General features: G+C 32.7%; 5 protein-coding genes across 13 annotated transcripts; 4 read left to right on the top strand and 1 right to left on the bottom strand.

The window, feature by feature from the left end:
• The first annotated feature begins 1,253 nt into the window (after positions 1-1,253).
• Positions 1,254-4,903, top strand: LOC115705275 (protein MOS2). Of its 3 annotated transcripts, none has more exons than XM_030632566.2 (4): positions 1,254-1,380; positions 1,556-1,681; positions 2,634-2,704; positions 2,934-4,903. In XM_030632566.2, the coding sequence occupies exon 4, from the start codon at positions 3,010-3,012 to the stop codon at positions 4,513-4,515; it is 1,506 nt and encodes a 501-aa protein (XP_030488426.2). In that variant the 5' UTR covers positions 1,254-1,380; positions 1,556-1,681; positions 2,634-2,704; positions 2,934-3,009; the 3' UTR covers positions 4,516-4,903. The 3 variants fall into 3 exon arrangements, with proteins under 3 accessions (XP_030488426.2, XP_030488430.2, XP_030488427.2); XM_030632567.2 differs by having other exon boundaries at positions 1,282-1,380; positions 1,559-1,681; XM_030632570.2 differs by lacking the exon at positions 2,634-2,704 and having other exon boundaries at positions 1,275-1,380; positions 1,559-1,681.
• A 1,159-nt stretch (positions 4,904-6,062) lies between these two features.
• LOC115705276 (protein MOS2-like) lies at positions 6,063-7,762 on the top strand. Its single transcript, XM_030632571.2, has one exon. It carries the CDS (start codon positions 6,203-6,205, stop codon positions 7,655-7,657), a length of 1,455 nt encoding a protein of 484 aa, XP_030488431.2. The 5' UTR covers positions 6,063-6,202; the 3' UTR covers positions 7,658-7,762.
• A 5,058-nt stretch (positions 7,763-12,820) lies between these two features.
• LOC133028941 (pentatricopeptide repeat-containing protein At1g15510, chloroplastic-like) lies at positions 12,821-17,268 on the top strand. 4 transcript variants are annotated; one of them, XM_061117917.1, is made up of 4 exons: positions 12,821-13,023; positions 13,145-13,225; positions 13,944-14,066; positions 14,143-17,268. In XM_061117917.1, the coding sequence occupies exon 4, from the start codon at positions 14,308-14,310 to the stop codon at positions 16,954-16,956; it is 2,649 nt and encodes an 882-aa protein (XP_060973900.1). In that variant the 5' UTR covers positions 12,821-13,023; positions 13,145-13,225; positions 13,944-14,066; positions 14,143-14,307; the 3' UTR covers positions 16,957-17,268. The 4 variants fall into 4 exon arrangements, with proteins under 4 accessions (XP_060973900.1, XP_060973895.1, XP_060973910.1 ...); XM_061117912.1 differs by having other exon boundaries at positions 12,823-13,023; positions 13,175-13,225; XM_061117927.1 differs by having other exon boundaries at positions 12,823-13,027; positions 13,175-13,225.
• A 132-nt stretch (positions 17,269-17,400) lies between these two features.
• On the top strand, positions 17,401-18,428 carry LOC115705263 (boron transporter 4). Of its 3 annotated transcripts, XM_061117945.1 has the most exons (4): positions 17,420-17,603; positions 17,705-17,743; positions 17,826-17,942; positions 18,032-18,428. In XM_061117945.1, exons 1-4 carry the CDS (start codon positions 17,601-17,603, stop codon positions 18,131-18,133), a joined length of 261 nt encoding a protein of 86 aa, XP_060973928.1. In that variant the 5' UTR covers positions 17,420-17,600; the 3' UTR covers positions 18,134-18,428. The 3 variants fall into 3 exon arrangements, with proteins under 3 accessions (XP_060973929.1, XP_060973928.1, XP_060973925.1); XM_061117942.1 differs by lacking the exon at positions 17,420-17,603 and having other exon boundaries at positions 17,610-17,743; XM_061117946.1 differs by lacking the exons at positions 17,705-17,743; positions 17,826-17,942 and having other exon boundaries at positions 17,401-17,603.
• A 1,529-nt stretch (positions 18,429-19,957) lies between these two features.
• On the bottom strand, positions 19,958-23,207 carry LOC115705329 (uncharacterized). Of its 2 annotated transcripts, XM_030632640.2 has the most exons (9): positions 22,655-23,207; positions 22,396-22,510; positions 21,382-21,418; positions 21,191-21,260; positions 21,002-21,106; positions 20,754-20,904; positions 20,584-20,666; positions 20,406-20,499; positions 19,958-20,314 (listed from the first exon to the last, which is right to left on the bottom strand). In XM_030632640.2, exons 1-9 carry the CDS (start codon positions 22,683-22,685, stop codon positions 20,230-20,232), a joined length of 771 nt encoding a protein of 256 aa, XP_030488500.1. In that variant the 5' UTR covers positions 22,686-23,207; the 3' UTR covers positions 19,958-20,229. The 2 variants fall into 2 exon arrangements, with proteins under 2 accessions (XP_030488500.1, XP_060973917.1); XM_061117934.1 differs by lacking the exons at positions 22,396-22,510; positions 22,655-23,207 and adding an exon at positions 21,518-22,350.
• Positions 23,208-24,163: the final 956 nt, after the last annotated feature.

Raw genomic sequence — 24,163 nt, 5'->3', positions numbered from 1 at the left:
GGCGGGCTAGGCCTGTGCCTAGGGCCCACCTATCCCAGGGGCCAAAAAAAAAATATTTTCCTTTTAAAATTATATATATTTTTTTTTACTAATTTTCAAAAATACCATATTTTTTTCTAAATAGGAGCCAAAATAATTTTTTTTTCTATGGCCCACTAAAAGTTAGGGCCGGCCCTGCTGGTGAGGTAATTCAAATTGCAAAAATTAATTATGTGGACTGGTTTAATGTCCAACAAGTTGATATTGACTCTCACAATGGGAATCAAGAGGTGTGGTTGGATCGTTGGATGCCTCCCGACTTCCCAATCATCAAAGTGAACGTAGATGGAGCAATTTTTTTTTTTTTTATGGAGAGGCATTATGGAGTGGGTTTGGTTGCACGTTCTGCAACTGGTTTGGTTGTTCAAGCCAAGACTTTGAACAAGATTACAGCGCTTCCGTCTCATGAAGTCGAGGCAATGATAATAAAATAAGCTTTGAGTTGGATTAAAGCCAATGGTTGGCTGAATGTGATAGTGGAGCTGGATTGTCTTAAAGTTATAGCGGATTTACAAAATAATAAAATTATGGCTTCTCCATATGGCCATATTATTTCTGATTATACGGCTTTGATTGCTGATGTTGACAATGTCTCGTTAAGTTTTGTTAAGCGATCTGCTAATAGGGTTGCGCATTATTTGGCGCGATTATCTCTTGTTGAGATTAATCGTATTTTTAGTAGTCACTCTTTGCTTATTATAATTGCATACTTAATTTTATATGATTTGATTTAATGAAGTTTTCACAATTATTTAAAGGGTAAATACCATTTTGGACCCTCTATTTTACAAAAGTTACCAATTGGACCTTGTGTTTTGTTAAATGACAAAATAGACTCTGTATTTTTTAAAATAGTACAAATAGGACCTTGAATTGATTTTTTGTCAAAATAAAATTTAATTATAATCCGATTTAAAAGTACTATATGACAAAACTGTTTACATTTTTTGTATCTGTTCGTATTAAGTATTGTCTTCAAGTTGGTTGTATTAAAAAAAAAGTTATCAAAAATTAAGCTCAGGTCCTATTTCTACTATTTTAGAAAATACATGGTCTATTTTGTCATTTAACAAAACACAGAGTCCAATCTGTAACTTTTGCAAAACACAGGATCTAATATAGTATTTACCCTTATTTAAAAGAAAAAAAAATTACTATTTAACATAAATAATTTTATATTATTTAAGTATATTTATTTTACTTTGAGCATAATCAAAATCTTGTCCTGTTCTTACCAAACGGACCCTAAGAGACGATTCATTATGTCAATTGTAAAAAGAAAGCACAAATACCTTTCTCCCTTTCGATATCTCTCTCGATTCTCCGACGACGGCAGCGCAGGTTGCCTCACTAACTCTTACCCTCTCTGTTCAACTTCTCCGGCACCCAGCGGCTAAGGTGGTGCTCGAGTCGAGAGTGGTCGAAGCAGCAGGAAATAGAAGATCAAACCCTCTATCTTTTCTTTTTTTCTTCGCTAAACCCTAAAAAAGTAAACTGGGCTTTCTCTCATTATCAGCAGGATCCGTCGCCAGTCTCTCTCGGAGGTCTCTCATTCTCTCCGCCGGCGGTATATCTTTCGGAGCCCTCTCAGTCGTTATATCTATCGGAGCTCTCTCAGTCTCTCGATCGGCCCTTTCTCTGGGTAAGTTGTTCTCTTCTCTCTCTATTTTTCCCTCTTTTCCTTCGTCGAGGACTTTAATCTATTGATCTTTAGTAAAATGATGGTGATTTACTTAGTGATTACATATGAGTGCTTTATTATGTATATGCCGACTCTTAGGGTTTGGAGAGCCATAAAACAATGAGAGAAATAATCAATGAAAGAAAAAGTTTGGGATAATTAGAATTTTGCATGAGTTCTTTTCTATACTGCTTGATAATTCTCAGTTTTTGCACATAGGTTTGTGTAATAGTTTTTGTAATGTTTCTAAGCATTTAGAATTTGATGAACAATTCCTGTTTTAGAATCAATTATAAAAATTAATTTCATTTTAATTTCTGTTGCTATAATATCTAGTTATCTGTACAAGTAATTTTCTTGAACAAGTTCATTTCTTGAAACTTAATTTGTTTTTCATACCCTGTATTTCTTTTTCTTTTCTTTTTTTTCTTTTTGCAGTTCTGCTTATTTGGTGAGCAATTATGTATTCCTGTTGTATATTAAGTCAATCCATTTTAAAGTTGGTTCTTTTCTTTGTTGATTCTAATGCTTTTAAATTTTTTCTGTCTGCGGTCTTGAAGTATAATTATTTATTTCATTGGTTGCGGTTTCTGTTTTTTTTTGGTAATTGTAATTAATTTGGTTCATATTGTTACTTCTTTTCTGTATATTAATCCCATCTGAAGTTAGTTTTATTTTGATCTGCTAAGCATATTGGGCCCTGAAATCTTGGTGTATATGCCCTTTATTTATAACAAATAAGAATTTTGATTGAGATATAAATATTGTTGTTCCTGTATTGTATGTTTTGGAGAGAGAGTGAAATGAAAATGGTCTAAATCTACAATATAGTAGCTCCTATTAGTTTTAATTTTGTGTGAGCGTTCATAATTCATTGCTCACAATTTTCAATTTATTTTATTATATTTGGCAGGGAGTTAGGAAATTCAAATTTGTCAGGGCATTTGGTTTCGAACTTGAGAAGCTTGAGCATCTGCAGTATCTGTATGTTTCTTATTCTGTTTTTTTCATAATTAAGCAGTTGAATTAGTGATGCTTGCGAATATTCCTTGTATGTGTTTACTTTATATGTATCTCACTTTTTTAATTTACTTCCATATTTTCTTTTTTATATTAATATTTATATATTATTTAATTATATTTTAATATTCCTTGTATGTGTTTATTTTATATGTATCTCATAAGCATGACTTTGTTTCTCTTTTCCATGTAGGAACTCTACAAAAGCAACATTCACAGTACTATTACAGCATCTTTGGGTCCTAGATTGTTTCCCGTCATCTTTGCAAATGAAACTTTCATTCTCCCTCCCTTCTAAAACAAATTCAAAGCCAAACCCCATAAAACCATCAAATAACTTTGGGGATGATAGTAAGAACAGCAGCAATCCCGTGGATTCTAAACAATTTGTCACTGAATTTAACGCACATGAAATTGTAAATGACAGTGGCAGGCAAAAGGCTTCGGTTATCCCTCCTATACAAAATGAGTGGGAGCCACGTAAAAAGATGAAGAATTTTGAACTTCCACTTGTGCAAGCCGATGGCTCTGGTGGTCTTCATTTTGAGGTTGAATCATTGTCCGCTGTTGCAGAGGCTAATGATTCGAATATGTCATATGGCCTCAACCTGAGGAAGTCTACTAAGGGTGTTGAAGAGACTGAAGGCCCTAAGGATCAAGTCATCGGTTCAGATTCTAAACCACCATTAATGGAACCATCAAGAAATGTTCCTGCAGAAGATGGTTTGCTTCAGAAATTAAAGTTTGACCTGCATAGGTTGCCTGAGGATCAGGGAATGGACGAGTTTACAGATATGCCCGTGGAGGGTTTTGGTGCTGCTTTGCTTGCTGGATATGGATGGTACGAAGGGAGAGGCATTGGGAAGAATGCCAAGGAGGATGTTAAGGTAGTTGAGTATCACAAGAGAACGGACAAGCGTGGTTTGGGGTTTGTGAGTGATGATGTTCCCACTCCTGGTGTGAATTCTAAACAAAAATTAAATAGCAAAGGAAAAGAGAATGATAGGGAGAAAGAGAAAGAAAAGGGCCGAGAGGATAGGAATAGGGAAGGTGGAAATTTCGTAGAGAAATATGTGCGGATAGTTGGGGGAAGTGATGCAGGTCTGAAAGGAAGGATTGTTGAAAAACTAAGTCGTGATAGAGTAGTTGTGAGGCTATCGAGGAGTGAAAAGTTGGTGGAACTGCAAGTTGGTGATGTTGCAGATCTGGGTTCTAAGGAAGAAGAAAGATGCTTGAAGAGATTAAAGGAATTAAAGATTAAAGAAAGAGGCTTGAAGAGAGTAGAGGAGTTTCCAAGGAGTCAAGACAGGTCAGAAATTAAGGCAAATAAGCCAGTGAGGGAGGAGGTAAGAAGAGACAGTAAAAGCCTCAATAATGAAAGTAGAAACTCTAGTAGCGTTGGGCAAATCTCGTGGCTTACAAGCCATATCAGGGTTAGGATCATTAGCAGAGACTTGAAAGGAGGAAGACTGTATTTGAAGAAGGGCAAAGTGGTTGATGTGGTAAGTCCTAGGGTCTGTGACATATCCATGGACGAGAGCAATGAGCTTATTCGTGGTGTCTCACAAGATCTTCTTGAGACTGCACTTCCTCGACGAGGAGGGCCAGTACTTGTTTTGTTTGGGAAACATAAGGGAATCTATGGCAGCCTTGTGGAGCGGGATTTGGACCAAGAAACTGGTATTGTTCGAGATGCAGATACTCATGCTTTGCATAATGTCCACCTAGAACAGGTTGCAGAATATATCGGGGATCCAAGTTATCTTGGCTATTGAGTCTTCTGAAGCCATTTAAACTAATATTAATTATTCTAGCGACCTACTGTACTTTCCATATTTCACTCATGTAGTGATAATTTTTTTACTGATAGATTTGGTCAGCTCTTCTCTTGTTATGTAAATTTTCTCTTTGCGAGCTTAAAATTCTTTACTATAATTTACAATCTCAATCATAACCCCTTTTTAATCTCAAAATAAAAAATAGCTTATAGTGTATTGTTTGTATGAAATTTACATTTTGTTTTTCAATACCGACTGGAAAGTGGGTCTTGTACTATTTACATTTTTGAGGACCATGTTTGGTTTTTTCTGAGTTTTGTTTTGCTAATAAGGGTTTACTTATTAAACAGAAGAAATAAAAAGGAAAAAATAAGTTAATTATTTATTCTGGTATACAAGTTTGCAAAAGAAATTAGAAAACATTATCTGTTGAAACTCATATATTTTGAGAATTTAAACAGATTGACAGATAACCTCCAAAAACTTAACTAAGAAATCAAAAACAAAAGATAATGAATGTTTCTAATTACAGCAAATTAACTAACTCAACTTCACTAAGGAAACAAATTGAAATAAAAACTAGAACTTCTAAAATAAAATTTGTAGAATCAAAGAAGAAGCAATCAAATTCCCCTACAGAAAAATGTCATCTAGGAATTGGTTTTCAATGTCAGCTTCATTTTTATTTTTATTTAACAATGAGCACTCCAATGAAGATGTAAGGCTAAAATCCATGTGTATGTGTACAAGTTTCATGAACAAAAGAATGGTGGACAATGTCGACACTAATTGCATTTTAATAAGAATCTTGTTCTCTGTCAATTCTGGAAAGACCCGTTGAAAAGATATAAACATATGATATCCAGAGAAAATAGCTAACAAGATATTTACAATTATCATCTCCATCTTTCTAATGTCGATTCCACAATAAGATGAAATTGTTATTAGACGATCACACCAAATTGTTAAAAGCGCAAACAACAAATAAAAAATGGTAACAAGTGCAGTAAGTGTAGCCAACAGGCCCCATGCTTAGAATGTTGTCACTTAATCCAAGGAAGTCTTCAAAGAGTGCAATGGTGATGTATAGTGCTAAAGTTGCCAACGTAATAAAATTCTCAACTTTGAACCTTAAGAGCTTTATCTCTCCTTTTCTCTCTCTCTTTCTTTCTTGCTCATAGTTTGTTGAAATGATTTCATCTTTTTATATAGGAAAAATTACCTAATTATAATTGTATACCAATTATAAGTATTATCTTTTTCCTGAAAAAAATATATAGTAAGGAATCTAAATCCTTTTCTATAATTTTTTTTTTTAGGAAAAATCCTTTTTTATAATTTATTATTATATTCCCTTTTCCTCCTATTATTACTATTTATAGAGGAAGTTACACAATATTCGAATATTTTAAATTAAACATAAGAAAAAAATTACCTAATTATAATTACCAGCCGTTTATGGCACAAGTCTAACTTTTTTAATTTACTTGCATATTTTCTTTTTTATATTAATATTTATATATTATTTAATTATATTTTAATATTCGTTGTATGTGTTTATTTTATATGTATCTCATAAGCATGACTTTGTTTCTCTTTTCCATGTAGGAACTTTACAAAAGCAACATTCACAGTACTATTACAGCATCTTTGGGTCCTAGATTGTTTCCCGTAGTCTTTGCAAATGAAACTTTCATTTTCCCTCCCTTCTAAAACAAATTCAAAGCCAAACCCCATAAAACCATCAAATAACTTTGGGGATGATAGTAAGAACAGCAGCAATCCCGTGGATTCTAAACAATTTGTCACTGAATTTAACGCACATGAAATTGTAAATGACAGTGGCAGGCAAAAGGCTTCGGTTATCCCTCCTATACAAAATGAGTGGGAGCCACGTAAAAAGATGAAGAATTTTGAACTTCCACTTGTGCAAGCCGATGGCTCTGGTGGTCTTCATTTTGAGGTTGAATCATTGTCCGCTGTTGCAGTGGCTAATGATTCGAATATGTCATATGGCCTCAACCTGAGGAATTCTACTAAGGGTGTTGAAGAGACTGAAGGCCCTAAGGATCAAGTCATCGGTTCAGATTCTAAACCACCATTAATGGAACCATCAAGAAATGTTCCTGCAGAAGATGGTTTGCTTCAGAAATTAAAGTTTGACCTGCATAGGTTGCCTGAGGATCAGGGAATGGACGAGTTTACAGATATGCCCGTGGAGGGTTTTGGTGCTGCTTTGCTTGCTGGATATGGATGGTACGAAGGGAGAGGCATTGGGAAGAATGCCAAGGAGGATGTTAAGGTAGTTGAGTATCACAAGAGAACAGACAAGCGTGGTTTGGGGTTTGTGAGTGATGATGTTCCCACTCCTGGTGTGAATTCTAAACAAAAATTAAATAACAAAGGAAAAGAGAATGATAAGGAGAAAGAAAAGGGCCGAGAGGATAGGAATAGGGAAGGTGGAAATTTCGTAGAGAAATATGTGCGGATAGTTGGGGGAAGTGATGCAGGTCTGAAAGGAAGGATTGTTGAAAAACTAAGCCATGATACATTAGTTGTGAGGCTATCGAGGAGTGAAAAGTTGGTGGAATTGCAAGTTGGTGATGTTGCATATCTGGGTTCTAAGGAAGAAGAAAGATGCTTGAAGAGATTAAAGGAATTAAAGATTAAAGAAAGAGGCTTGAAGAGAGTAGAGGAGTTTCCAAGGAGTCAAGACAGGTCAGAAATTAAGGCAAATAAGCCAGTGAGGGAGGAGGTAAGAAGAGACAGTAAAAGCCTCAATAATGAAAGTAGAAACTCTAGTAGCGTTGGGCAAATCTCGTGGCTTACAAGCCATATCAGGGTTAGGATCATTAGCAGAGACTTGAAAGGAGGAAGACTGTATTTGAAGAAGGGCAAAGTGGTTGATGTGGTAAGTCCTAGGGTCTGTGACATATCCATGGACGAGAGCAATGAGCTTATTCGTGGTGTGCACTTCCTCGACGAGGAGGGCCATAAGGGAATCTATGGCAGCCTTGTGGAGCGGGATTTGGACCGAGAAACTGGTATTGTTCGAGATGCAGATACTCATGCTTTGCATAATGTCCACCTAGAACAGGTTGCAGAGTATATCGGGGATCCAAGCTATCTTGGCTATTGAGTCTTGTGCAGCCATTTAAACTAATATTAATTATTCTAGCGACCTACTGTACTTTCCATATATCACTCATGTTTTGATAATTTTTTTACTGATAGATTTGGTCAACTCTTCTCTTGTTATGTAAATTTTCTCTTTGCGAGCTTAAAATTCTTTACTATAATTTACAATCTAAATCATAACCCATTTTTAATCTTAAAATAAAAGATATGTATGAATTTTAAATTATGTTTTTCAATACCGACTGGAAAGTGGGTCTTGCCCCCTTCAAAAAAGGAAAGAAAGTGGGTCTTGTATAATTTAAATTTTTGAGGACCGTGTTTGGTTTTTTCTGTGTTTTGTTTTGCTAAATAAGGGTTTACTAATTAAACAGAAGAAATAAAAAGGAAAAATAAGTTAATTCTTTATTCTGGTATACAAGTTTTCCTTACAAGTTTGCAAAAGAAATTAGAAAACATTATCTGTTGAAACTCATATATTTTGAGAATTTAAACAGATTGACTAAGAAATCAAAAACAAAAGATAATGAATGTTGGTCGGAATTTCTAATTACAGCAAATTAACTAACTCAACTTCACTAAGGAAACAAATTGAAATAAAAACTATAACTTCTAAAATAAAATTTGTAGAATCAAAGAAGAAGCAATCAAATTCCCTACAAAAAAATGTCATCTAGGAATTGGTTTTCAATGTCAGCTTCATTTTTATTTTTATTTAACAATGAGCACTCCAATGAAGATGTATTGGTCTCTTTTTTAGAATTCTCTACGCTGATATCCATGTGTATGTGTACAAATTTCATGAACAAAAGAATGGTGGACAATGTCGACACTGATTGCATCTTAAAGAGAATCTTGTTCTCTGTCAATCCTGGAAAGACCCGCTGAAAAGATACAAACGTATGATATCCAGAGAAAATAGCTAACAATATATTTACAATTACCATCTCCATCTTTCTAATGTCGATTCCCCAATAAGATGAGATTGTTACTAGACGATCCCACCAAATTGTTAATAATGCAAACAACAAATGAAAAATGGTAACGAGTGCAGTAAGTGTAGCCAACAGGCACCATGCTTGTTTGGCTAGAATGTTGTCACTCAATCCAAGGAAGTCTTCAAAGAGTGCAATGGTGATATATAGTGCTAAAGTTGCCAACGTAATAAATTTCTCAACTTTGAACCTTAAGAGCTCCATCTCTCCTTTTCTCTCTCCTTTTCTCTCTCTTTCTTTCTTTCTCTCTTTCTTTGCTTATAGTTTGTTGAAATGGTTTCATCCCTTTTATATAGGAAAAATTAGATAATTATAATTGTATACCAATTATAAGTATTATCATTTTCCTGAAAAAAATGTATAATAGGAAATCTAAATCCTTTCCTATAATTTATTATTATATATCCTTTTCGTTCGATTATTACTATTTATATGCCTTTTTGGTACTATCTTTTTTAGATTTTCTTTTATATTTTGATAAAAATCTTTATATGCCATTTACTACGATATTTCTTTTTTATATTAGTATTTATATATTTTGTAATTATAATTTAATATGTACACATAATTTTAATTTTTAAAAAAATTTACAACAAAAATCTGATTTTTTTTCTTTCTTTTCCTTAGATATTTTTTTTTATTTCTTTTTTCTTTTTTTCCTCTTTCTTTTTGTTCACGTAAATCTCTCTTTTCTTTCTCGATCTTAGTCCCGAGCACCAGCACAGGCCACCTCGGCGTCTCTCCGACCACTGCCCATCTCTTCCTCTTCTTCTTCTTCTGTCCCCGACGTCCTCCTCCACAACCACCGTTGAACCCCAACCTCCTCCTCCTCCGCTGACGTCGAAGCCTTATAACACGCTATCTCTAACTCTTCCATCTTAGATTCGCCATTAAAGCCAGCGAACAAAGATGTAGCTTCGACGTGGTTGGACGTTCATTTTCTAGATTGACAATGAGGCAGAGGTTCTCGATCCGCCATTAAAGCCGACGAACAAGAATAAGAGAATAAGGGCTTTCTATTCAAAATCTCTAGCATTTTCTTCTAGTTTCAGATCTGAAGCCTCATTATTAATGTATTTAAAATATTAGATGGTTGAAATTTTGTCTTTTAGATTTAGATTTTGAGAATTATATGTTAATTTTAGATCTAAAATGGGCTGTCGTGGTGGTAGCTGCAAAGGTAGTAGTATTGACAATATTAATGGTGGTTTCAGAAAAATTAAACTTTTAGGAGAAAGAGAGAAGAGAGAGAACTGCAAATGAAAAGAAAAAAAAGTATATTTTTTATTTATAATTTTTTAATTTCAAATTGATTTAGTTTTAATTTTTTAATTTTTTTTAATAATTTTTTACGTGGATCAATAAAATCGTGTTGTACGTCAGGCTAATTTGTCCAATCTTTTGGGCATGTTACAAGTCTGGATAACTAATCCAGTTAACCTCATATGGGATAAATAATCTCATGCAAGTGAGATTTTTTTTTTATTATTTTTTTAATTTAAATTTTATTAATATATTTTAAATTTAATAAGAATTTAAAGGAAATAATTATCACACATTTATTTATACATTTTTTTTTATAAAAAACTTATTCATTGCAATTAGTGAAAATGTATAATTTTGAATTATTATACATACATTTTTAAAATTTAGAATATTATTAATTAAATAATAGTTACTTAAATTAATTCTAAGAAAAATATATGACAATAAAATTATATATTATTTTTAAATTACTAAAAAATTTATATAAATATTTTAAAAAATTAATATTTATATTAAATTAGTGTTTAAGATAAACAAGTTTATATTATTCAAGTATTTTTATTTTACTATTTTAATTATTTATTAAATAAAAAATATGACAAAATATTTTATTATATATTTATGATATATTCTTAATTATATATGATATATTATTTTTTTTGCTACGAATTATTTATTTATATTTACATATTTTAATTTTAATTTATTATTATATATTTTTTTTAATTTATTTTTTTTTTCTAAAAGGAAATAAATAAAATAGTCCAGTCCAAAACCAAACACAGGATTACTTTCAGCATAATCCAATCTTGTCCAGTCCAGTCCAATCCTTTTCAGTCCAATTCAGTCCAATCTTGCGTTCCAAACGGGCCCTTAACACTTAAAATAGATATAAACTGTAAATCGCTAACTGTTTCTTAATTTTAGAGGTTTTACCGCCAAACTTTAAGTTCTGAGGTAAGTACAAATAAAGTGAAAGTATTAAAAGTTTTGATGCAATTAACCCTTTTTAATATCTTCTCTTTCTCTGCTCACAATTATAATTAATATCTTTTCTGTTATATTTCTTTATTTATCTTTTTTCATTCTTGAACTAGCTGGGAGTATAATTTAAATTTATGAGGATCATGTATTTGCTGAGTTTTTGTTTTGCAAAGCTAATAAGGGTTTACTTAGTTTATTTATAAAACTAAGCTTTAGCATATATATAAAGGAAAAAAAATAGTTGAATTATTTATTCTAAAATACAAGTTTTCCGAATGAGAATCTTTATATTTGAATAGACAATGTTATTTCTCGAAACTAATATATTTTGAGAATGTTAGCAAATTAATTGATGGCAAAGTAAGTTCCAAAAGCTTAACATAAACTCAATAATTAAGAAATCAAGAACAAAAGATAATAATGAATGTAGGTGAGAATTTCTAATTACAGCAAATTAACTAACTCAACTTCTCTAAGAATGTTATAAAAAAAAAAAAACAGTGCTTCTAAAATTTGTAGAAACAAAGAAGAAACAATAAAATTTCCTAAAGAAAAATGTCTTCCAGGTATTGGTCGTCAATATCGCCTTCATCGTTATTTGTTGTTAACAATGAGCACTCTATTGAAGATACATAAATCTCTTCTTTAGAATTCTCAATGATATAATCCATGTGTATGAATACACATTTTAAGAATAAAAGAGCAATGGACAATGTCGATATTGAATGCATTCTGAACAAAATTTTGTTCTCTGTCAAATTTGGAAAAATTCGTTGAAAAGACACAAACGTATGATACCCAGTGAAAATAGCCAACAAGACATTTATAATCACTATCTCCATTTTTCTAGTGTCAACGCCCCTATAAGGTGAGATCGTTATTAGACGACCATACCAAATTGTTAACAACGCAAACAACACATATATAATGGTAACGACTGCAGTAAGTGTAGCCAAGCCGCTCCATGCTTGTTTAGCTAGAATGTTATTACGGAATCCAATGAAGTCTTCAAAGATTGCAATGATGACATATAGTACTATAGTTGCCAATGTAACAAAATCTTCAACTTCCAACCTTAACCGCTGCATCTCTTTTTCTCTATTTCTTTCTTTCTCTATTTATTTCTTGCTTATAGTTTGTTGAAAACTTGAATTGCTTTCATCCCTTTTATAAAGGAAAAATTACAAAATTATAATTGTATACCAATTAGGATAACCCGATTGAATACTATCTTTTTTTTTTTAATTGTTTTTTTGATAAAAATCTTTTTTAAAAATTTATGGTACGGAATCCAATCCTTTTACTATTATACTTCCTTTTATATTATTATTATTATTATTATTATTATTATTGTATACTAGGTAACTCCTTTTAATAAGAGAAATGTTTTGTAATAAGTATTTTTAGCTAATTGAAAAGTGATATATTTAACAAATATTAAAAACTATTTGAGTATTTCCAATAGTAGTATTTTTTTTAAGAGTATCAAAAAATTTTATCATTTAAAAATTTATTATTTTATTTTATTCTTCTTTCACATTATTTTTGACATTTTTTATTCTAAAATAATCTAATAATAGGTTTCTTTAAAAATTATTAAATAAATAATATTTTTTTACTTTATGATAAATAATAATAAAAAAAATATAAAAAATACTATGGTATGATATTCTTTGGTGATAATTTTTTTCATTTCAACATTAAACATCAATTAAAAAATATTAAAAATATATTCATCTCATCAAACATTCAAACCTATTCTAGTATTTAATAACAACCCTCTTTTAATATTTTTTTTTTTTAGATTTTCTTTTATTTCTTTTTGTTTTTCACAAAAATCTTTTTTAAAATTTTATGGTAGGGAATCTAACTCTTTTTCTTTAATTTTTAATAATTTTCTATTATATTTCCTATTACATATTACAAATTAAAAGAAGATAAACCTAAATCTTATATCCAGGCGTGGCAGTGTTGAGCCAGACCCACCCTCTCCTTCCCTGCCGATCGACCCACACGGCCACACCCCCCGTCCCTTTCCTCCCCGTCGGTCTGCTCTGCCGTGACTCCTAGGCTACGACAGACGCCAGACACTAGTGGTGGCTGCGAAGCCGTCAAGGCACAAAGGGTAAGTAAGCTCCCAAAATTTATTCTCAGCTAGTTGCATTCTCAACACCTCTATATCTTTCTATGTTTATCGGATTCTTCCCATTTGAGTTTTTTACTTTTTGTTTTCTTTGTTTTTAAAGGTGTTTTATGGATTTCCTCTTTGATTTCAGTCATGTTTGTCTCAGTCCTGGCTTTGGAGTGGTTCGATTTATCTTGTTGAGGTTAAATTTCTTTTTGTTATTTTTACATATATATATATATTTATACACTGATAGCAAATAGTCTGAAAATTGGGAATATTCATGATACTTGGAATTAGAAATAAAATACAATTTTGTTTATGTATGCTTCTTTCTTGCGTTTGTCAATACATGAAAATATGAATCTTAAACTATATTTGATTTCACCAACTTTTTTCAACTCATTGTCCATTGTCTAATGGGCTGAAATCACGAGCAAATAATAGAACAATTATGTTAACCCATTAAATATCACAAACTAAAAGAATAAATTTATGTGATAAATAATTTGTCCTATAACTGCGCCTATGATTCTGGACACTAATGATGAGGACAGGAATGATGTATATACGATTATAACTTTTCATTCTAGATAGCTAATGAGATCACTAATTACAAAGCTAGGTATGTTCTAGTTTGGTTGTAAACTAACTGACAATTTTGAATAGCTAAACCATGTGATAGACATGGAATCCATCCTTTATCTATCTATTAAAAACAAGAAAAAACAATAAGAAACCATCCTTCCATCGAGAGTGAAAACAAACCTTATCATGTACCAAAGGTCAGTACTCAGTAGTATCTCACTTAGCTGCATACAAACTTAAGTAACATTGTTAAGTATGAGACCATTGTGTGTTCAATGAATTATTGTGAAAGAGTAAAATTTATTGTCATGTCTTGCTGAATTATAACATAGGTTATCCAAAGCACTTCATTCATGGTGTCTCGCAACACAAGTAATAGATGAAGCAATAGAGAAGTCACCAATGAGTTTGTCTCCATGTCAAAGGCCATCTAACATTCCTCAAAACATAGAAAGGTACTTACACTTGTAATTTGTATGTACTTGATTTTTATTTGAAGGGACCTATCTAATGTGAAGTTAATTTATACAGTGGAGATTGGGGAGTATATGCTATTAAGCATATCGAATTTGACAAATGCACGTTTTTTTTGTGGTGAGGAATTTAAAATACGGTGCCATTTCACCCCTAAAATTATAACTTCTTCATCTTTATTTTTTGGCCGTTAAACCTCTCCCAAAACCCTCTTAAAAAGCAATGCTCTGTATCTCCAACTCCAACAATGGCGGTTTCAGCAAAGCTTCTCACGTTCCTCCTAACCCAAAAATGCCCTATTCTCAACTCCATAGGACGCAAAAGCTAGGAACCCTTAGCTTCTCTTGTACTCTTCAAACTCGCCAACTTTCCTTTAGAAAAACGCAGGAGACATCAGTCCTTAGCACTTCCTCTATAAACTCCCATAACCCAAACTATGATTTGAAAGACCTTTGCCTCCATGGGAAATTGGAAAAAGCTTTGGAATTGTTGGATTCTATGGAAGAACTTGACATTTTTGTAGAAGAAGACGTTTATATTGCTCTAGTAAGGCTGTGTGAGTGGAAGAAAGCACGCGATGAAGGTACTCGTGTCCACTATCATATTCTAAATTCAAAGACCCATTTGAGCGTTCGGCTGGGGAATTCGTTGTTAAGTATGTTTGTAAGGTTTGGGAATTTGGTTGATGCTTGGTACGTGTTTGGGAGAATGGAGGAAAGGAATGTTTTTTCTTGGAATGTTTTGCTTGGTGGGTATGCTAAAACAGGTTTTTTTGATGAAGCTTTGAATTTGTACCATAAAATGTTGTGGGTTGGAATTAGGCCCGATGTTTATACTTTTCCTTGTGTTCTAAGAACTTGTGGCGGTATACCTGACTTAATTAGGGGTAGGGAGATTCACGTCCATGTTATTAGATTCGGGTTTGAGTCGGATGTCGATGTAAACAATGCCTTGATCACCATGTATGTTAAATGTGGTGATGTGGTTAATGCACGCTTAGTGTTTGATACAATGCCCAAGAGGGATAGGATATCATGGAATGCAATGATCTCTGGCTATTTTGAAAATGGCTTGTGTTTAGAAGGATTTAAACTGTTCTTAGTGATGGCCCAATTGTCAGTATTACCAGATTTGATGACTATGACTAGTTTGATATCTGCTTGTGAGATTCTTGGCAATGAGAGATTGGGGAAGGAAATCCATGCTTATGTGATTAAAACAAAGTTTGATGATGTTTCGGTACAAAACAGTTTGGTTAAGATGTACTCGAGTGTTGGTTATCTGGGGGAGGCAGAGAAAGTCTTTTCAAGAATGACATCTAAAGATGTTGTGTCATGGACATCTATGGTTTCCAGTTATGAGAATAATGCGCTGCCTGATAAGGCTGTTGAAACTTACGAAATGATGGAGTTACAAGGTATCACACCAGACGAAATCACCATAGCTAGTGTTTTAACTGCTTGTGCATGTTTAGGGAATTTAGATATGGGTGTCAAACTTCATGAGCTTGCTATAAGGACTGGGCTTATTTCATATGTCATAGTTGCAAACACACTGATTGATATGTATTCCAAGTGTAAACGCATCGATAAGGCTTTGGAAGTGTTCCATCGCATCCCAGAGAAGAATGTCATATCATGGACTTCAATTATATTTGGACTTAGAATCAATGATCAGTGCTTTGAGACTTTGATTCTTTTTCGGCAAATGAATCTTGTGGTGAAACCAAATTCGATTACCTTGGCTACTGTCCTATCTGCTTGTGGTAAAATAGGACTTTTGATGGCTGGAAAGGAGATTCATGCTCATGTTTTGAGGACTGGTATAGCTTTAGAGGGTTTTTTACCCAATGCCCTTTTGAATATGTATATATGCTGTGGAAGGATGGGTCCTGCTTTGAACCAGTTTAACTCCAATGAAAAAGATGTTGTGGCTTGGAATACTCTTATCAATGGTTATGCCCAGCGAAAGCAAGGGCCTCTCGCTGTGGAGACTTTTATGAAAATGGTGAACTCCAAGGTAAATCCAGATGAAATAACTTTTGTTTCACTATTATGTGCTTGTAGTAGATCACATATGGTCACTGAAGGCTTGGAGTATTTTAATGATATGAAGCATAAATACTCAATCACTCCTAATCTGAAGCACTATGCTTGCGTGGTTGATCTACTTGGCAGATCTGGGCACTTAGATGATGCTCATGCGTTTATACAGAAAATGCCTATAAATCTAGACGCAGCCATATGGGGTGCTTTGTTAAATGCATGCAGAATTCACCGGCGGGTTGAACTTGGGGCTCTTGCAGCTAAGCATATTTTCGCCATAGATGAGGAAAATGTAAGGTATTACGTTCAGTTGTCTAAGCTGTATGCTGACAGTGGTAGATGGGATGAAGTTGCAAAACTAAGACAAACAATGAAAAAGAGAGGTCTAATTGTAGATCCTGGATGCAGTTGGGTTGAAGTAAAAGGAAAGGTTCATGCATTCCTAAGTGGTGACAATTTCCATCCTCAAATCAAGGAAATAGAAGCTGTTTTGGAAAGCTTTCATGAGAAAATGAAAGCAGTAAATTTCGAAGACGCAGAAGGAGGTCCTATAGATAAAGTTGAAGCTTCAAAATCTGAAATTTTTTGTGGGCATAGTGAGAAATTGGCAATTGGTTTTGGACTCATCAATACAGGTCCTGGGACACCTATTTGGGTGACAAAGAATCTGTACATGTGCCAAAGCTGTCATAATACAGCAAAGTTTATAACAACGGTTGTCCGCAGGGAGATTACTGTTAGAGATGCTGAAGAGTTCCACCGTTTTAAAGATGGAGTTTGCTCTTGTGGAGATGAAGGTTATTGGAAAAAGAAGAAAATAGCATAACAAGAGGTTAAAAAAAATCTATTCTTTGGCTCTTTTGTAAAATCTATCATATTCACCTTTGAACAGGAAAGTGAAGAGTTTATTTGGGGCACTTCACTGGAAATTTTGTTTAGCTCAGAACAGTTGATACTCCGTTCTATCTGGAATAGAACAATTTGCATGTATGTATGTATACTATTACTATTTACTACTGTCATTTTCATTGCTATTCCAGTACTAGTCGGTTTCCTGATCCATAATCTTAAGCCTTTTAAAAAGTTGTAACTTTACATGTAATGTATATTTTATGTATGAAATGTTATTATTTACCTACATGAGTTTAAATTTCATATAAAAAGTTTACATAGCAGAAGGAGAGAGTCAGTCATAGAAACAACTGCTCTAGAAGTGTAACTGTGCTACCTTGCCCTCTGATGAGGTTCACTGCAACAACTCCTTTTTTCTATGGAGGTTGATGGTAGTTTTAGCACAGTTGAAGCTCTGGCTTCAACCCCGATTTGCAGTATCATTCACTCGATCTCGGGAGGACAGCCTCTGTTGATACTTGGAGTTGCAGAGCCTACAGTTATTATGTACACCTATCTGTACAACTTTGCAAAAGGAAGGGAAGATTTGGGGCGTGAACTGTTTTTGGCTTGGGCGGGATGGTAAAGAGAACTGATCTACCACCTTCATTAACAACTATTTTTCTTTTGTTTTGAGTTCACAGAAGTTTCTGTATGATTTTAATATGGTTTTTTTAATGCAGGGTTTGTGTGTGGACGGCAGGTTTAATATACAACAGGAGGTGTCATAGTTTTAATTTACATTATATTCCTTATGATCGAGCTAAGTTTTAGATGAATGACTAAATCTTTTTTCATATGCAGTTGATGAGAAGGAAAATGGTGGAGAGTGCCAAAGAATGCGTCGAGCAAAAACCGAGCAACTCGGAAATCTATGGAAAAATGCAAGCCGTGTTCATCGAAATGGATAGTTGTCCATCTGTAAGTAGTGTTTTCAATAAGGAATAGAATGTTTATCAAAACAAGAATATTTTTATGTCATTCCTAAATGGTTTTTTCTTCTGGTGCAGGCTAATTCAGATGTACATGAGCTGGAGGATTTAAAGATGGCAGTGATGAATGGTAAAAGCGAATTGGAGAATGCAAAGGACACGTTTGTGATAGGCCTTTGAATATTAAATAAGAGGGGTATAAGGGTAATTGTAATGGGCTATTAGTATTATATATGTGAGTGAATAGGAGAGGAAAAAAGGGGAGAATTGTAGCAGTAGGAGAGGAGAAAAGGGTAAGTGTCATCAATTCTTTAAAAAAAATCCCCTTTTAGAATTATTGCAAATGATATATGAGGAAGAGCTTATTGCTACAAACAAGATTGGATTCAAATCACTTATTTATGCTTCTCACCCTAGTCACTTTGAATTGTTACTCACTAATGTGTTTATTTGTGTAGATTTTAGCTCCCAAAAAGTACCATCTTCTTTACTTGTGCTCTTCCTCTTATTGGTTTTTTTAATATAATTTGTTTCTAATAAAAAAAATACTAAAATTTAAGATATTTTGTTGGTGAGGAATTAAGGATACGGTGTTGTTTCAACCCTCAAATTATAAATTTTGTAGCTATTCTTATTTTTTTGATTAGACCCACTGATTTTTCCTAGGCTTAGTTGCAGTTTGGTCGGAGTTGTGTTTTGCTACAGCGATTAGTCTTATCTCTGTGATATAGTTTTGAATGTTTAATATTATTTTTGTGACATTGTTTGAGTATTTTAGTCTTGTCTATGTGTTATGTTTTTTTTTGTTTGTTTTGTTTAGTTGTTGGTTATTTTTTGTTTTCTGAAGGCTTGCCATCAACTCGTTGTTAGTTAGAAATTTCTCTGCAACTGAAGGGATTGTTTGTAGTGCAGTAATGTATCTTGCATAATAGTTGAGTATTCAAGCTACGAGATTGAATGAAGTTGCTGCAACAGTTTTTACTGTCATATCTTGTGAGTGGTGGAAAAAACTGAATATAGATATTCTTAATGTTAACTGTGATGTTGTAATTTTTTTCATATAATTTTATTTAGTATTTTTGTCAAAACGATTTGAGAATTAGGCGGCTGATTATTTGACTCATTTTTTATAATTTTAATCCTGATCATGTCTTTAACGGGGGAGATATCCCAATTGAATTGCAAATTATTATTTTAAATGATTGCTATTAATAAAATTGCATAATTTATTAAAAAAAAAATAATGGTATAACAATGTCAAATGAGAAAAGCATAAAAAAATTGAAAAACCCCAACTAGACAGAGAGCTTTCCACACTTAGGAAAAATTGTCTTTTTATTTACCAATATATTTAATTAATTAGTCTCCCTAAAAATCGTTTAAATACACCTAAGACTAAAAGAATAACACACTTAGTATATTACATATGTTAATTTTTTTTTTTCTATATTTTTATAAATAATCCTATTTACTATATATCCATTATTAGCCATTAAGTTATTTTTTTTTTTGATGAAACAGTCACTAAGTTATTTATTGTATTAATTTAATGAAACACTTGAGTTTTGTTGTAAATTCTTAGTAAATCAAAATGCTTTTTCATATATTTGTAGGAGAGGCAAGAACAATAATAAGCACCAAGGCAAACTTTGTTGGAAATTGATGGTGGCCTTATTGGAACAACTACCCAAGACCAAGCCCAAATCAAAGCCCAATACCAACACCACTACTCCAAAAGTCATGGCTATGTAGGATCAATTTGAAGACCACATTTTTCATCTCAAAAAAAAAAATTTGAAGACCACATTTTTTTCCCCCTTTTGCTAATATTTCAAGAGCACAATTACTACAATTAGCATAGAATACATTATGTGAAGTTTGGATATTATTATTTAGTTTTAAAGTTTACATTAGCTATCATATGTTGGCAATGTCAATTAGAATAGAGTAAATTTATCATACAATGTCTTATTTTTGGAATTATATTCATATTAACAAAATAAATACCAAATAGAATATATTTAATATTAAGAATAATAACTATCATGTTTCTACAAGTAAAAGAAAAGAAAACAAAACCACATCCAAAACTTTATTTTTAGGACAGACAAAAGGAAAACTATGAGGTTAGTTTACCTATAACATCATCTAGCCCATGCCTCAATTCTACTTTTACATATGCATTTTTATTTTTATAACTATTATTCCCTTATCATCTCCAACTACAACCTCTCTTCTTCACCCAAAAAAAAAAAAATTAAATTAAATTAAAATTCTCAGCGCGAGCCCTCGAGTCCAAGCCTTGAAATAAGCCAGTTGCAGACTTCATCCATTTCTCTAGGAATTGTATAATGACCAAGCCTGCATATGGTTAAGATGAAAGTGATTATAGTTTTGCTTGTGTTTAATCTATTCATGTCAATTTGTTGTAAATAACAAGTTGTTATGTTACCCTTCATATGGTTTTAGTGTAAGGTATCGAAATCCTGCTGAACTTAAACATTGTGCTGACTTTTCTCCATACTTGTAAGGAACTACATCATCACCTATATAATAACAATAATAAGATTAGAGTCATATCATGAGATTCATCTACATGTTGAAAGTACAGAAGTTATGCATTTGCTTACAGTTTCCATGACAGAGAAAAATAGGTAACGATGCAGCTCGCCTTGCAGCCTCGTGAGATGCTTCTATTTTGCTCCTCAAGTTCCTGCACATGAAATTTTTAATTGTATTCTGTTATGGAAAAGAGAGTGTGAATAGGGTGGTTTGTGAAGCCTCTTTCACCAACTCATACCTTGATCCTGGAAGCCAGCCACTTAGACCGATGACTGCCCTTAAGTTCACATTGTATAGGTTGCCATTTCCATATCTTCCCATGGCAAAACAAGTTGCAGAATATAGGGCCATAGCAGCTCCCATACTAAAGCCTCCAATACCAACTTTAACTGTCATCAGATAAGAACATGATACCATTATGAAAAAGTTTCTTCTTAATCAAATGGATTGATAGCTTTCATATAATACAGGATATATAGAAAGTACCATCTGGGGGTTCAGTTGACAACAAATTTGCAATATGTGCTGCTGAAGCATCTAAACCCTCCGAATCATCAGGACCATCTTCTGAAAGCTCACCAACATCAAACCCTGATAGAAATTTCACTTATCAATATTAAAACTTGAGAGTTTCTTTTAAGCTGATGAAAATTATAAAAAGGTGATCGATCTTACAAGCAGTGCATGGAAAACCGCCAAGGACTGCAACAGGACGAGTAGGAGCTGTTGGGCATATCCATTTGATCTGCACCAAAGTGAAAAAGTTTAATATTAGGAAACAAAACAACTTATGAATGAAAGAAAATAGTATTAAGTTTTTTGGGCTGAGAACATATATATATATATATATATATATATATTCTTACATTTGGGAGGGGAAGTGATTCCATAAGCTGAGATGAGCTGCAAACAACAGGAACAGTTATGAGACAACTTGTCTATGTATACAATAATAGTTTATCAAGCCTTTCAAACTCTTGACAAAATATATCAAAACTTTACCAAAAGATCTAATTTTGATTGCTTTGATGAGTAGAAGAGCCACATATTTGATGGAAAACAGCAGAACCAGAAAAACTAACCACAAACATGCTAATACATGTAGTTAACTTAATACTAAGAAGATATTCATAAAAGCTATAAAGAGCAAAAATAAACACTCTGGGGGTCCAAAAAAGTATCCTTTAAACTAATAAATATCCTTCATTAGAAGTTTATTATGGTTAGTTGGACATTTCAATGAACTAATGGGCAAAAATTTGGTATATACTTATTCCCCCTGAAACAGTTCTTGAAAATTAAGCTTTAGAAGAAATAAAAAGGAAAAATTAGTTGAGTTATGTATTTGCAATTTACTTAGCACACAGCTCTAGTTTTTCTAATGAGAATCTTCATAGGAAAGAAGCTTAGAATGGAAAAGAAAAAAACATGTATCACATGGACCCGCCACCATTGAGATGTTGACATTCTCAAAATCCTTTCTTTTAATTAAATAGCAAAAACAGTAAACAGTGCAACTACTTAAAAACAAAACAAAAGAATACCCCATTCAACTGTAGATGACAAGTCAGGGAATATATTAGAGAGAAGAAAAAAGAAAAGAAAAAAAGACAAATTATCATTATTTTTGAGTTCTCACCTATACTTCTCAAATTAAAGTTTACTAAGAAAAAGGTAAATGATTTGATTCTCTTATAAACATGATCATGCTCCCATTACTGTTATCCTATCCTAAAGAGAAAATTTCATTAGAGATTGCAACTAGTACAACTACTTTTTCTAAAACAATCTTTTTGAAAAACATTACTCACATGATATCTTTAGCTAGCCACAATGTCATTAAAGAGTTTGTACAATGGAAAAGCAAAAAAAAAGAATACCTTAAGCCGTTATCACTAAGGCCATGTAGCCAGATTATTGTTGCTTGATGCTTTCCTTTGGGTTTCACCACATGGGTCCTTCCAAACTCCAATGTCCTTCTAGCAGTTCTACTACCTGAAAAATCCCAAAACCAACAACTTATACCATAACTTGATTTACAATAGAGAATAGAAAAGGAAAAACAAGAAACCAAAAAGGTTATAACTTTAAGTAAATAAGGAGAAGAAGAAGAAGAAGAAGAAGAAGAAGGAAACAAACCAGAGCTCATGTTGGAATGTGCATAGCTCATCTTGGGAAAATGGGGGAAAGGGGTATTGTATTGTATTGCAATGTGATGAAGAAAAGGACAATGAAATGAAGATGTAGAAAACTGTGAATGGGGAAAGGGGTATTTATAAGGAGATGGAGGGGAGTGAGAGAAGGGAATAAAATGTATGAATATGCATCCTTTTTTGCAAGAGAAGAGAGTATTGTGTACACCAGCTACGTACTACTATGCCTAAAAACTCAAAAAGGGGGAAGAGGGCATCAATGAAAAGGAGAGGTAAAGACAAGGACAAAAGCAAGAAATCTTTTTAATGAGCTTAGAGAATCCAACCTCAGCAGGGTCATATTCATCCATTGCTAAGCTAAGCCACTCACTCTAATAAGCCTGGTAGAGAGGGAGAGAGGGCTCTGGATTTTGCATAGAGAGGAATTTATGCTTTTGGGCAGTGGCCAGAAAATAAAGCAAACCAAAACTAAGAATATTGCTGAAAACAAGAAAAGGGGTAATCTAAATTTGCAAAAGAAATATCTTTTTTCAATCATTAGTTTATGAATTTCTGATGATTGACAGATACCCATTAACAAAAATAAAGTATATTTTCATGACTTCATTTTTACTTATTTATTTTATTTCTCTAAATTTTTTATAAAAAAAAAAAAAAGATGTAATTTTTATTTTTGTTTTCTTGTTATAAAAAATAATAGAATAATCTAGAATTCACAGATGGCAGAGGACATGGGAAATGGGGTATAATAATAAGGTTTCTCTATTCCAAGTTGGTTTTTTTTTTTCACTTTCAAAAAAGTTTAATAAAATTTACATTTTCATTTACTTTTGATAATATCCTTTGCTTAGATATTCTTTTCATTTATTTATACTTCTATAAAGATCACCAACCTTGATTTATTTATATCATGTGGAAGAGACAAAGAGAAAAGCAAGTGAACTTTTTTCTCTCTTTCCATCCTTTTTCTTGCTTTGTTGCTTGCCACTCATATTTTTTTTTTCTGTTCTTCTTACTCAAGCCCCACCCCTAAAATATTTTTTTGTATAAGCTCAAAAAAACAGATACCAAACAATACTTACATTAATTAGAACAGAACAAGGCCAAAACTAGACTTTCTATATTCTCACTTAATAATAAAATGTGACAAAATCCCCTCCTCAAACTAAAGTATTCTCTCTTTATTTCTTTCAATATTTTTAGGTGTGAAAGTGTGTGTGTGTTAGGTTAGAAATTTACAAAGGTCGATATCTAATATGAAATTTAAAAATAAATAAATAGAGAATAAAGAGAAAAATATTGCTTTCTTTTCTTGCATGGTTTGGGAAAACACTATACAAATTTATCCTGAAACACTTTCTATTTGTGCAAGTCTATTTTAGAGGTTTTTAGGGAAAGTTAACATTGCTGGATTGCAATATAGGTTGCTAAAGTTAGAAAACTCAATACATTTTGAGTAAGAGTATTAGAATTGTATTAAAATCAGTTGACTTAA

The sequence above is a fragment of the Cannabis sativa genome, chromosome 1 (assembly GCF_029168945.1).
Source record: "Cannabis sativa cultivar Pink pepper isolate KNU-18-1 chromosome 1, ASM2916894v1, whole genome shotgun sequence".
Lineage (NCBI taxonomy): Eukaryota > Viridiplantae > Streptophyta > Magnoliopsida > Rosales > Cannabaceae > Cannabis > Cannabis sativa.
Note: the sequence above shows the minus strand (reverse complement) of the source record. Positions and strands in the feature narration are given on the sequence as shown.

Bases quoted from the DNA above. Each gene is read 5' to 3' on its own strand.
- LOC133028941 (XM_061117917.1), top strand. From the start codon at position 14,308: ATGCTCTGTATCTCCAACTCCAACAATGGCGGTTTCAGCAAAGCTTCT.
- LOC115705263 (XM_061117942.1), top strand. From the start codon at position 17,687: ATGGTTTTTTTAATGCAGGGTTTGTGTGTGGACGGCAGGTTTAATATA. The intron at 17,744-17,825 runs GTGTCATAGTTT...TTTCATATGCAG, and splicing joins GGTTTAATATACAACAGGAG to TTGATGAGAAGGAAAATGGT. The intron at 17,943-18,031 runs GTAAGTAGTGTT...CTTCTGGTGCAG, and splicing joins AAATGGATAGTTGTCCATCT to GCTAATTCAGATGTACATGA.
- LOC115705275 (XM_030632566.2), top strand. From the start codon at position 3,010: ATGAAACTTTCATTCTCCCTCCCTTCTAAAACAAATTCAAAGCCAAAC.
- LOC115705276 (XM_030632571.2), top strand. From the start codon at position 6,203: ATGAAACTTTCATTTTCCCTCCCTTCTAAAACAAATTCAAAGCCAAAC.
- LOC115705329 (XM_030632640.2), bottom strand. From the start codon at position 22,685: ATGAGCTATGCACATTCCAACATGAGCTCTG. The intron at 21,419-22,395 runs GTATTCTTTTTT...TGTTGTTTGCAG, and splicing joins CTTAGTGATAACGGCTTAAG to CTCATCTCAGCTTATGGAAT. The intron at 20,315-20,405 runs GTAACATAACAA...AACCATATGCAG, and splicing joins ACACTAAAACCATATGAAGG to GCTTGGTCATTATACAATTC.